General features: G+C 48.7%; 1 protein-coding gene and 1 pseudogene across 1 annotated transcript in view; both read left to right on the top strand.

The window, feature by feature from the left end:
- The window catches only part of ATP2B2 (ATPase plasma membrane Ca2+ transporting 2), a 119,735-nt gene that overhangs the window by 83,047 nt on the left and 23,129 nt on the right, over nucleotides 1-13,559 (top strand). The window contains exons 3-5 of the mRNA XM_039888133.1: nucleotides 1,122-1,319; nucleotides 8,457-8,714; nucleotides 9,940-10,065. Coding sequence (XP_039744067.1) covers nucleotides 1,122-1,319; nucleotides 8,457-8,714; nucleotides 9,940-10,065 — 582 coding nt within the window. The remainder of the gene's footprint in view (nucleotides 1-1,121; nucleotides 1,320-8,456; nucleotides 8,715-9,939; nucleotides 10,066-13,559) is intronic.
- LOC120622456 (uncharacterized) lies at nucleotides 8,926-9,044 on the top strand (annotated as a pseudogene).

Genomic DNA, 13,559 nt, shown 5'->3' with positions numbered 1-13,559 from the left:
CATGGCCAGACTCCCAGAACTAGAAAACATCCACATTTTCAACTGGTCACACTGTAGACTCCAGAATGTTTTAACCACAGACTCTCAGAAGATTCAGAGACCCACCTCTCTCTGACCAATCAGGAGGGGCCCTGGAGATAGGCTGGCTCCACTCCCACCAAGCTTTTTCTTAGTGAAGCTCTTTATTTACACCAAACCCAATGAGGAGCCCCAAAATGTGAACAGACATTAGCAGGATCACTTTGGAGCCTACAGACCTTAGAACTCTAGATCCTTAGGGCCTACCCACCCTATGGAACTCCCCTATTATCAAGATGGAGAAACTGAATCTCAGAGAAAGTAACTGGGTGGCCAAAGGCCCAGCAAACTGGACAGCAGAGACTTCTCAGTCTGTGCTCAGCAGGGCAAGTGAATGCAAACCAGGAGCAAGGGTGCAGGTGCCAGGTGGGCATGATAGTGTATATTCACTTCCCGTGGCTGCTATAACAAATGAGCACAAACTGGGTGGCTTTGAACAAAAGATATTTATTCTCTCACAATCCTTCAGGCCAGAGGTCTAAAATCAAGATGTCAGCAGGGCCATGCTCCCTCCAAAGATTGTAGGTAACATTGCATTCCTTGCCTCTTCCAACTTCTCTTGGCTCTGGGCATTCACTGGCTCACGGTTGCATCATTCCAATCTCTACCTCGGTCTCCACATGGTCTACTTTCCTCTGTGTCTGTGTCTTCTCGCATTCTGTCTCTCAGAAAAACACTTGTCATGAGTTTAGGGCTTATCCAGATAATCAGGGTGATCTCAAGATTCTTAATTACATCTGCAAAGACCATTTTCCCAAATTAGGTCACATTCACAGGTTCTGGGGTTAGGACGTGGGCACATCATTTTGGGAGACCACCATTTATACCTCTACTGGTATCTCAGGCATTTCCCAGGTGCCCATTCTGGGCCCAGAGTAAGCGCTGGGTGCTGGGCTCCTGGCTGGTGCCTGCAAGTTTTCTGCTCTGTTTCTTCCCTCTCTCTGCTTTTTGCCATGTGGCCAGCCCCACTTGGGACAATTCTGGGAACGTATGTGGGTCTCTCCTGGGCCCACCAGGCCAACCTCTCTGCACTCTGTCCACAGGTTTGCCAGGCACCGCTCCAGACCTTGAAAAGAGAAAGCAGATTTTTGGGCAAAACTTCATACCTCCAAAGAAGCCAAAAACCTTCCTGCAGCTCGTGTGGGAAGCGCTGCAAGATGTGACTCTGATCATCCTGGAAATTGCGGCCATCATCTCCCTGGGACTCTCCTTCTACCACCCGCCTGGCGAGAGCAACGAAGGTAAGACAGGAGGCCTCAGACCCCCACGCCCCTCTCTGCAACATGCGTGCCCAGCCACATTGTGGGGTGCTCAGCGTTCATGGCCACTGCTCCTTCAAGATAAGGAAACCGAGGCCCAAGGGGCAAGGCCTCACCCACAGCCAGTGAGTGGCCAAGGCAGACCCCCCTCAGAGCCCCATCCCCAGTGTTCTCATGTGTGAAATGAAATGCAAGGGCTGGACAAACAATATAATAATTATAATGAGCATTTATTGAGCACTTACAATATGCCAAGCTCTGGGCTGAGATGTCATCCTCCTAACAACCCCATTATGCAGGGGCCATGATTATGCCCATTTTAAAGACAAAGAAACTAAGACACGGAGAAGGGCGTTAACTTTCTCGAGGTCACCCAGCTTATAAAGAGTCCTTAGGTTTTCCAATGGAGCTTGTTAAAAACATTGCTGCCCAGGATCCTCCCTGAGAGAGTCTGGTTCTGTTGGACAAAATCCAAGTGAGGGTGACTCCACACACCTGTCCAGGCTGCTCTCTGAGGGCTCCCCTCTCTCACATCTAAGGACAAAGCCCCCAAATTGCTTACCTAGTGGGCTGCATTCACACTCTTTGATTTGACGGTGCTTCAGCCTCATTCACAGGGATCCCCCTCAGGTTCCTGCCCTCTGGGTGCTCCAGCCTCTGAGGGACTCTCCTTAAACTGAAAAACTAGGCCTCTCCTCAGAACCCCCAAGTCGCTCGCTCCTTGAGTCATGCAAGGAGCTCATGATGACATCAGAGCTCTTTGCACCGGATATTCTAGAACAAGGATTGCAAACTATGGCCCACCAGCCAAATCGGGCTAACTTTCTTGTTTTTGTATGGCCCATGAGCTAAAATTGCTTTTTACATTTTTCAACGGTTGAGAAAAATCAAAATAATATTATTTTGTGATGTGCAACTTTTACATGAAATTCGTATTTCATTGTGTAAAAATAAAGTTTTATTGGAACACTCCCATCTCTTTCCCATATTGTCTATGGCTGCTTTCCCACTGCAATAGTAGAGTTGATTAACTGCGACAAAGACTGTATGGCTTACAAGGCCTAAACTATTTACTCTCTGGCCTTTACAGAGAAAGTTTGCCAACCTCTGTCCTAGAAGATCAGGATGGGAAATTTTGCCTCAAGAAAACCATTCTCCCTCTTACCAGCCCCGTCTGCTCTGAATGTTGAAGGGAAATAAAATGGTTGAAAACAGTTTCCAAAGTCAAGACCCCTGTCTCCATTGCTTCCCAATTGTGTGACCTTAAGCAAGTCACTTTCGTTCTCTGATCCTCAGTTTCCTCATCTGCAAAACGGAGCAAGTGATCCCATCTAGAAGGGTTCTTATAAGGAGACGATGAAGGAATGCATGGCCAGTGCCTGACAGCCTGGCACATGGCACGCAACTGGTGGGTGCTGAACCTGCTGCTGTCGTGGGTGTGGCTGCCCCGGGGTTCCTTCTCTGCACCTTTGTCTTGGATCTCATGTTTTGTGCCTTCTGTGAAAAGGACTCAGACTCCGTGCCTCTCCTCCCCTTTCATGTCCCCATCCTGGGGTTGGTTCTGTGTAAGGCACACACTATGGGGCTGATGCTAAATGCGTGTTCCCACATAAGAAGTCTCGGTCTTCAGAGGCCATTCCAAACTCTATTCCAGGTCTGAATGGGGACACTTCACCGTGGGCAAAGGGAGCACCATCCCGCTCACTCCAGAAGGGTTCTGGAGCAAAACCAGTCTTCTCAAAGTCAGGACTTAGGACTCCTAAAAGAAAACTTGGACCTAACCTTTCATGCTAGAAACTGAGCGCCTTCTAAGGGCTCTAGGGCTTTACCAACTCGATGGCTGCTTTTCTTTCTGATGGCAAAGTCTTTTAAACCTACATCACATGATAGATAAACAGATACACACACACATACTATAGAATATGTCGGATCATATAAGATATATTGTTCTGTTATTAGATTTTTATAATCTGATTTTTCATTAGTAGGATATTATAAACACTTGTCTTTGTTATTAATTATGTCCTAATGTTTCCTAATGAATGTGCTACATAAATAGGTTTGCTGCTTCAGGAAAGCAAATAAAAAAGGAATAGCATGTAAGGAATAACCATTATGGGCCTCATTTCCCCAAATGAAGAGGTGGTCTCTGAGGTTCCCTGAACACACCTGTGCCCGCCACCCTCTCCCAAGCCAGAGTTGCCCAAGAAACAAGATAACCAAGTCTATTAAGCCAACTGCCTCAATTTTATACACAATATTACTAAGTTGATTTTTTTCTTCATGACCTCTGTCCAAAGAGGGCTTAAAGATATATGAAAGACACAAGATGAGGTCAAATAGGAAACCAAACAGAAAAGGAATGGAAGCAAATAAACCAGCTATATTTGCTACTGTGATAGAGATATAAATTTGACTTTGAGCTTCCTGGCAGCCAATGCAGAAAGGGAATCAGGATGATTTGCATAGCTCAATTTATCAACAGAAGGAAAAACAGTTCTTTAGGAACATAGCATGTTCCCAGACAATGAATTCTGGGATGAACTTTCACATAGAACATTACGAGATGCATAATGGGAAGCATTCTTTGTAAAAGTTGTATAAAAAAATGTAGAAGGTTATACATGGCTACTTGAATAAATCTTGAACAGAGCTAAGGATGCAACACAAAAGCATAATAACAGTGATAATTGTTCTTACTATTTTTATAGCCACCACTAGTTGTGAGCTTTTACGGTAGAAGTTCGCTTGATCCTCACAACAAGCCAGTAGATAGGTGCTATTTTAAACCAAGGCTCTAAGATAGGAAATGACTTGCTCAGTCACACTCTAGGACGTGCAGAACCATGACTCAGACTGAGGCGTTCTGGCTTCTGAGCCCTCCTTCCTATCCCTCAGCTGCATTTCCTCAGAAAGGGACAAGGTTGAGGCAGTGCCAGTCAGGTAAATGACCTCATGCGACCCAATTTAGTGGACTATTAGGACCCAGAGGGCAGGTGGTGGAGGGGTGTGGTAGGAACACGTGCTGAGCTCCCAGTGTGTGCCGGGGGAGCCTCCCCACAACCCTCCAAAGAGATGGCTGCAATCACCTCCATCTTCGAGAGGTGGAAACCGAGGCCCAGAGGGGAGGACTTACCTAAGGCCACACAGCTCATAGGCAATAAGGCCAGATTTGAAACCCAAGTCTTCTGGTTCTTTCCACTGTCCCTCCCTGCCTCCAACTGAGACTGTAGCTCAGACCACACTCTGGGTCGATGAGGACAGCTGCGCACTCTCCAGCCTCAGAGTGAAGTCCCTGCACATTGTAACTATACTAATTTCTCCCACGACACCCAGGCCCGGCCTGAGCTCTGAGCTCTGAGCTCTGGACTGTCCGTTTTGCCAGGACCACCCCCCTGCCAAGTCAGACATGGGCTTCATCAGTTATATATAAAATGATTCTGGTGATGGACTAATGGGCTGTAAAGTGCCTTGCAGCACCCACAGCCTTCCCCTGTTTGCTTTCATGGCTCAGAGACCTCCAGACATTTGTCAAAGGTCACATAGCACATCTGAGGAAGGGCTGGGTCTAGCACACCCAGTCTTCCCAACTCCCTGTCCATGAAAGCTCTCCTGGTGCCAGAGTGCTAGCAGAGTGACAGGCATATAGGAGGTGCTTAGAAAACATTTGTGGCTTGACCAATTTTGAGGGCCCTTATTCAATGGTAGGCCCTGGTAACCACCTAAGAGGTAGCTTGCCATTTTACTGGTAAACAAGCACAGGGAAGCTCAGAGAGGTCACACGATTCCCCAAGGTCACACAGATAGTAAGCAGCCATGCCCTAGAAAACCCCAGGTCCAGGGAAAGCAGCTACAAGTTCCCCAGACCCTGTGGTCATATCTCTAGATCCCGTCCCTGCCCCAGTCCAAGAAGGGCCCAGAGGAGAGCTCAGCAAGGCCTGCCCACTCCCCTCTTTTTTCCCCTTCCTGGTCTCATCTGCCTAATTGCACTAGGGATGGCAGGAGTTGTTCCCAGGATTCAGCAGCTCACAGTGTCTAAAGACCTAACCCAGAGTTCTCCACCGTTCTGGCCATCCCAAGGCACCATGTACCTATCAAAGAGTTTTAAGAAGGAGATAAAAGCTAACAGGCTTTTGCTAGCAGAGAGTGCTCTCAAGGGCCCACAGTGTTCCTTGGTATCAAATCAGCAAAGGCAGCAGGCAGGGTTGGGAGTCAAAGGAACAAATCCCGCTTAACCACCATGCCTTGGTTTCCAGAAGCCAGTCCAAGGAGAGCAGCTCATGAAAAGAGAAAGACCGGTGTTTATCATGTATCGAGATGGCGATGTGCCAGGCCCTTACTAGGTCCAGGCCTCACAAAGTCCCTGGGGTTATCCAATTTTACACCTGTCCAAACAGGCTCAGAGAGGCTAAGTTACTTACCCACGGTCACACAGCAGAGCCTGGATATGAAGCCAGGTCTTTCTAGTTCTAGAACCTGAAGATTCTCCATTGCCCTGAGCTGTTTCTAAGTGTCCTAAATGCTGCAGTAACTAATGGGAGGCCCGTTGATGAAGCACACAACAGGGCAAGAGTGGCCTTCCCATGTACAGAGTATGTAGCAGGGGCAGGGGATAAGAGAAGTCCTGTAAAGCGAAGCACTGGGCTCTGTATTTCAAATCACTCCCCCGAAGTCCAAGAGGATGCATCTCCATTTAATAGGTTTCCATTTAGCAAGGTTCACCTGTGTTTCCCAGTTTGGGGGTTTTTATTGGTGTCATTCATGGTGGGAGATGGGCACTCTACTTCCCCTCCTCCTGTCATCACGTGGTCTCCAGCTGTATCCCTTCCATAACACGGGGCTTGAGGCTCCATTCAGGCCGGCTGTGGGACTTGAACACAATGATGCATGCCAAACACTGGGCTACAGGAAGCAGCAGCTTTAACTGAGCATATAATGTGTGCTCACTGCAGTCATGCTTTACATGAAGGCTCTCCTTCTCAACCGCCTAGGAGGGAGTACCTGTCATTACCCCCATTCTGCAGATGAGAAAACTGAGGTACTGTGGTTCAGTAGCTAGCTCATGGGTACACAGTTGTTAAGTTAGCATAGCTACAATTTGAACTCAGGGCTGGCCTGCTGTCAGTTATCATCAGCACAATTATAAGTACCACCAAAGGCTGGTCAAGTTAACAGTTTAAAATTGTTGGAAAAGTCTGAAATTCCCAAAGGGAAAAACAGAAGTGACCTTGAGAACCTCATGCAATGATATGGTTGTTAACTAGTCTTCAGCGAACAGCTGGTTCAGTGATGTTGAATTTTTCAGTGACACATGCTGCTGGGCTGCAATCATTCTATACCACCCCAAGCCTGGACTCTCCCAGGAATTGGGAGCCAAAAACCATTTCCTGGTACTACTTGGCCATCTTGTCGTGTTGCTTCTGACCCCTCGCTTACCAGATGCTTTGCCGGGGTTTCTTAAAACTGCTGTTCTCTCTTCCTTGGGATTGAATTGGACTTCCAGACAATCAGCCACAGGTCTACTTTCTACTTTTCTACTTTCCCACATGAGACCAGCACGCGACAAGGGGCGCTGGGCTCAGGACAGTGGGCAGGCCAGGTCCAGTGTCAGATTCCAGGTCCAGGTCTAGATTCAAACTCTAGATCTGCTGTGTAACCCCAGGTGAGTCTCTGCCCCTCCCTGAACTGTTTCCCTTTTTCCAGTAAGCTTGAGGATTAAAGTGAATGTTTGGCATATAACAGGCATTACAAATAGCCCAGTCCACTGCCTGGCACCCGTGGAAAGAGACCACTCTGAGTTCCTCAGGAGTGGATGGTCAGACACTGCTCATGGTCACTTTCTATGGAGAGGGCCATTCTCCACTCCCCAGTGGACAAAAAGGCTGCACCACCCACCTTGGCTGTGTCATCTCATCTCTCTGGGCCTCAGTTTCCTCATATCTTAATAGGGGTAATGCTGATCATTCCTTGGATCCTTATGGAAAATCAGGAGACAAGGTGTGTGGAAGGGCTTTGAAAGGCCCTAGCCCTTGACACCATGTGGGCAGGACTTGCCTTTGAGTCTGAGGCCTTTATAATCAAATGTGTAGGGTGGCTTTCTTTTTTTTTTTTCTTTTTCATATGGTGGGCCTGGCAGGCCTCAAGCAATTTGAGGGCCCGGACTGGAACATTCGGTTGGATGAAGGTGTGGGATGCGGGGTCAGAGTAGGTCAGGCAAGCGGCTCAGCTTAAGTGTGTTGGTGTCCTAATGGTGCAGTCAAGGCGCTGATCCAACAAAGGCCGAGAAAGAACTTCCTGTGGCTACGCACTGGCCAGAGCTTTCACCTTCTTCTCCTTGACCCCCAAAGGTGGTCCAAGTGACCCCCACTTTGCAGATGAGGATGCTGCAGCTCATAGAGGGCAGTGACTTACCTAGGGCCATGCAAGGGCAGCAGCGGGACTAGGACCAGCTCGTCGGAGGTCAGGTCCAGGGTTGTGGTTCCCGCCCCCCGGCCTACAGATCTGCCTCATCATTACTGGAAGAATGGAAGGAAAAGACATCAACAAAACTTCATTTTAGACCCAAAAGCAGGTGTAATATTGATTGACCTCATTCAGTTCCAGCCTCACTTTTTCTCTTTTCTCATGAACCAGGCCTCTCTGCTCACCGGGTCTGTGCTAGAGATGCCATGGACCTCGCTTCATTAAATTTGAACCCTCACGATAGGTCTCCAAAACAAAGAATATTCTTCTCATTTTATACATGAGAAAACTGAGGTTCAGAGAGGTGAATTTGTTTACCCAAGATCTCACAGCTAAAACAAAGGCAGAAAATCGAGGTAGCTAATAGGTTCTGAAGCCAGGCATCCTAGCTCTCCACTTGCCCTTCTTAGCTTAGGCAAGTCAGTTGGGCTCTCTGAGAAGCCTATTTTCATATCTGAAACGGGCAGAGTAAGTGCTCCAAGATGATGTGTGTGAAGCACTTTGCACAGGGCTTGGCACCCAGACACACTGAATAAAATGATCGCAATCATCCAATTAGCAACATTTTTTACTTGACAGAGCTGAGATTTAAATCCAGACCCATGAGGCCTCTTCTGCCTAGCTAACCCCACCCCACCTGCTTCCTTCTCTCTGCAGGATGTGCAACAGCCCAGGCCGGGGCAGAGGATGAAGGGGAGGCTGAGGCGGGCTGGATCGAGGGGGCGGCCATCCTCCTCTCAGTCATCTGTGTGGTCCTGGTCACGGCTTTCAATGACTGGAGCAAAGAGAAGCAGTTCCGGGGCCTGCAGAGCCGCATTGAGCAGGAGCAGAAGTTCACCGTGGTCCGGGCTAGCCAGGTGGTCCAGATCCCTGTGGCTGAGATTGTGGTTGGAGATATCGCCCAAATTAAATATGGTAAGTGTCCTAGTTACAGAGCCAGGTGTTAGAGCTGGAGTCGAGGCAGAGGTGGGACAGGACAAGCAGACACAGAGAGGCTGGCTCAGGGAAGGGAGTGGGTCCCTGAAAGCTGATCCCAAGCCAAGATATCTTCTGAGATCTTTTGGAAATTGAAGGCTATTTCCTGGAGAGGATAAGATTCCAGAATTCATTTATATCAGAAATAGCAATCTACGGCCATGCTACCCTGAACAAGCCCGATCCCATCTGATCTCGGAAGCTAAGCAGGGTTGAGCCTGGTTAGTAGTCGGATGAGAGACCACCTAGGAAGGCCAGGTGCTATAGGCGTAAAAAATTTAAAAATAAGGGATTGTAAGCTGACAAGGTCCTCGCAATCTGTGAGGTCAACCAAGGGTTGCCTCGTCTTAAAAAAAAATAGCAAATACATGGCACATGTGCCACCACTCTCAAAACCTCACCCATAATAGACATTAATAATCAATCACAGCTCAGAACCTAGATACAGCCTCAGAAGGCTTCTCAACACAACACTCCAAGGACCACTAACACTCAGAATGGTCTTATGAGCTGAAATCCATTTCCCATCCCTGATTTAGCTGTTGATGGATGGTCGTTGGGCTAGAGAAGGTATTGTGGGGAGTGGACGTGGATGAAGGACCATTCTGAGCCTATGATAATGCCATGAAGAGAGTAGGCAAGCTGATGCCAAAGGGATTTAGATGAGATATGTCCTGGATAAGTAAAGGCAAAAGACAGGAGAGAGATTGGAGTGTCCCTCCTCACTCAGCTCTCAGGAGCTTGCGTTCCTCTGATAATGTACCAGTCTTAGGGTCTCCTCCACCTAGCCAAGATGGACTAGTCTCTTCCAAAATAATTCCCCAATTATAGCCGAGACCAGAGAATGAATCATTGAGAAAATAAAGCCCAAAATCCACACAAGACCAAGAGAAGCACTTAATAAACTAAAGAACATGCCCATTTGAGCTAAGATCATTGTTGGGCCCAACCTCAGCCCTCTAGGCCTTGTACCATTCACCTTGGCTCCAGTCTTCGGCTGCCTATTGGCCTGTAACGGGCACCATCTTGGTTCCTGCACCCTGAGAGCTCTAGACAGCCAGTCCCCATTGGTGAGCCTTCCCTTGTAATCACATCTTTAAGGAAATATTTTAGCCTCTCCAGCCACCTGAGACCCTGCTGACTCCCTTACCCTTCCTCCCACCAGGTGACCTCCTACCTGCTGATGGTCTCTTCATCCAGGGCAATGACCTCAAGATTGATGAAAGCTCCTTAACAGGGGAGTCTGACCAGGTGCGCAAGTCTGTGGACAAAGACCCCATGCTGCTGTCAGGTGAGCTGCAGCCCGTCAATGGGCTCACTCCCATTGCCTATTCCTGCTCCCATGTGGAAGGGGGTGCCTATGTCTCCTTCATGAGGCTGGAGGGCCTCAGAGACTTTGATCCTTGGCTTCAGGTCTCAGGCCCAAATGAGAACTTCTTCTCCTTTCCCCAGTGAACATGCATTGAGCCTACTGTGCACTCAGTGCTGCTCTAGGCCCTGGGGATAGCAGTGAATAAAATCAATGAAGAATCCCTGCCTTCATGGAACTTATCTCCTAGTGACTTGGCTTTCTGAATACTAAGGTTTGTTCTCATCAGGGATAAGAAAGAATCAGTCAGGTGACAGTCATTTTGAACACCTCCTGTGTGCCAGGCACTGGACTGGGTCCTGGGGAAGAATGAGGCAGATGAGGCTCCAGCCCTGAGGAGCCTGTGGTATAGTGAGGAGAGAGAAGCAATGGGAAAATTCTAGGAGATGATAAGTATATGACAAAAATAAAGTAGGGCAATGGGAGGCAAGTGGCCAGGAGGTCAGGGGAAGCCATGTGTGAGCTCAGGTATGAATGATGAGCAGGAGCTGGCCTTGTGACTGTCTGGGGAAAAGTATACCAGGCAGAAAGAACAGCAGCTGCAAAGGCCCAAAGACAGAACCGTCCTTGAGGATTGTGAGCAAGATGGAGAGGCAGAGAGGCCAGATGTCAAGCCATGTAGGCTGTGGTCAGGAGTTCGGAAATTTTCTGAGTTGATGAGGATTCTCTGGAATGGTTTTAAGCAATGAGCTGATCACATTTACGATTTTTAAATCTCACTATAGCTGCTGCAAGGGGCAAGAGAGCAGGCGGGGAGACCCTGCAGAGGTGAGGCACCAGCCAGGTGATACCCCCCACAACAGGAACACTCAAAAGCCCTTATTGTACAGCAGTGCTCAGCAAATATCCTCCAATCTGCTACTCTGGGCCTGGCCCTGGGCTGAGCACCAGGACCCACCTCTAGCCTTAGGAACCCCCAGTCCAGATACGCTGGAGTCAGCAGACCTGCAAACTGCTAATTTCACAGTAGAAAAGTGAGGAAGGTGTGAGAAAGCCAAGAAGGGAACAGAAAAGGGGGCTGGAATTGAGCTGAGCTTTAAAGGGTAGGTAGAAGCCCAACAAACAGTTGTAGAAAGAGGGCCTTCCCAGCTGAGGCAAACATGTGAAAGGCACAGAGGTCTGAAGGAGTGTGGGGACATCCTAGAAATACAAAGAGGAAGATCAGCAGGTCTGCTGGGTAGAACGAGAGAAAAGAATGAGAGTCAGATCTGGGGCATTTAGTTATCCAGAATTTATCCAACTAGAATTTATTAAGCATCTACTGTGTGCCCGTAGTTAATTAAACAAACAAGATCCCTGCCCTCCTAGAGCTTAGAATCCAAGAGACAGACAATAAAGAAACAAGTAAGCAAACATGTAAGGTAATTTCAGATAATAATAAATCAAATGAAGACAATCCACCGTCGTAATGACATAGAGACCCAGACGAAAGGGATAGGAATCCTAGTTGGTCAGGGAAGATGTCTGAGGAGATTGCATTTGAGCCAAAACCAGAAAAATGACAAAAAAGAGCATTCTAGGCAGTGGGACAGTCCTTCATCAGCTCACCTCTGACTCACAGGATCTCAGTCTTTCCATCTGACAAACGGGGGCAGACCAGCTTTCAGAAAGACTCACATGTCCCCAGCACTCAGAGAACAAAGAAAAACCTAGAGCTCCTCCCCTAGGACAGCCAGGCAGGCCGGGGCCTGTGTCAGGTTCTTCAGACTCAGCAGAGTAGAAACATTCAGGAATCCCAGGCTCACACGTCCTCGGTCCCGGGCAGCGAGAGTGTGGGCCCCAAACCAAGAACACAGCTGCCTTCTTCTACTGCCTACAAATGTGCCACCGGTGGAGCTGCAATGTGTCCTTTGCAAGGGGAGCCAACGTTCCAGATTTTCATGTACAGCCTCCCAATGTTTAAGTGTTGGCAAGAAATTTCTATTCTTTGAAAGCCTGTGTGGGTCAAGCAACATATGGGTAGGCCCTGGAGTACAAACTCTGACCTGGGCTCATTTCTTTTGTTTTAGTTTTGTATCTTAAGATAATTCCATACTTTCGGAGAAGTTGCAAGAATAGTACAAAGAATTCCTGCATGCCCTTCTCTCTGATTCAACTGTTGTTACCATTTTGCCCCATCCGCTCTCGCAGGAGCCTCTCTCTTTCTTGTCATGCACACGTGATGGCCCTGGACCCCTTCATACTTCAGGTGTATACCCTAAGAAAAGGATATTCTCATGTAAGCACAGCACAGCTATCAATTCAGGAAACTCAACATCGACACAGTACTGTCACCTAACATAATGTCCATATTTACATTTGCTAGATGTCCCCAAAGCATTCTCCAGCTGGGACCCAGTTCAGGACACTCTGTGGCATTTAGATGTCCTGCCCCTTCAGCCTCCTTGAACACAGTGTAGTTCTCAGCCTTCCTTTACCTTCCATGGAAGGCCAATGATTTTAAAACCTCCTAGGTCATGAATCTGCATGAGAGTCCCATGGAAGCAGTGATCCCCTCTTGTGAGAAATAAATGCCCAGACTCGTGGTTTTGAAGCTTTTCAGAAGATCAACAGATCCTTAGAGAACCTGGTCTTGTCTCGATTTACAGCTGGGGAAACTGAGGCCCAGACCAGGAGTGTCAGGCCCCACAAAGGGCAGGGCCAGAGTGAGACCCTCAGCCCTCCAGCCTCCAGCCCTGTGCTCTCCCCACAGCCCCCATGCATGACCTCACCTCCAAGGACCCCATGACTTTTATTACCCAGCAGCATGGCCTGTGTTGAAGCATCTTATGGTAAATTCCATTGGGAAACCAATGACTAGATGCCATCAATGGGGCTGTGGAAGAGACAAGCCGGGAACCAGGGTTGGGACTGTTCTCAAAAACAGCAAGGTCTGGCTCCAGCAGGCCCACAGGCTTGGCCTCCTGCAGGACTCCCACCCTCCTCCATCACCCCTGGAGCCAGAGCGTTAACAGCAATAGGTTGCACAGGACATCAGCAGACCCTCTTAGGCCTGCTGCCCACCCCACCCGCCAAGTGAGCCGGACCTGCCAGCACTGCCGCCACCTCTAGAGGGTCTAGGACGACGCCGTGACTGCAGGAAGGCCCAGTCTGCCACTCAGCCCGTGCTCTCTCCATTACACTACCCTGCCTCTTCTCTGTGAGAGGCAGTGGGGTGTAGTGGAGAGAGCATGGGTTCAAGTCTTGGCTCTGCTGCTCACAACTGTGTGACCCTTGGCAATCACTCAACCTCTCTGAGCCTGAAAGGCCACAGGTGGGCGGAGGGGCTTGGGGTTGAGCTTGTACCAAAACCTACCTCACAGGGCTGTTGTGAGGGGGACGGGTTTGTGGACACTGATATGCTTTGCCGACTGTCTAGTGCTCTGTGAGTGTGCGTCACTGCTGTCATTAACTGCACTGACAACAATAATGACGAG

The sequence above is a fragment of the Pteropus medius genome, unplaced genomic scaffold, assembly GCF_902729225.1.
Source record: "Pteropus medius unplaced genomic scaffold, Ma_sr-lr_union100, whole genome shotgun sequence".
NCBI lineage: Eukaryota > Metazoa > Chordata > Mammalia > Chiroptera > Pteropodidae > Pteropus > Pteropus medius.
The sequence above is the reverse complement of the archived record's forward strand: the minus strand, read 5'-3'. Positions and strand labels throughout refer to the sequence as shown.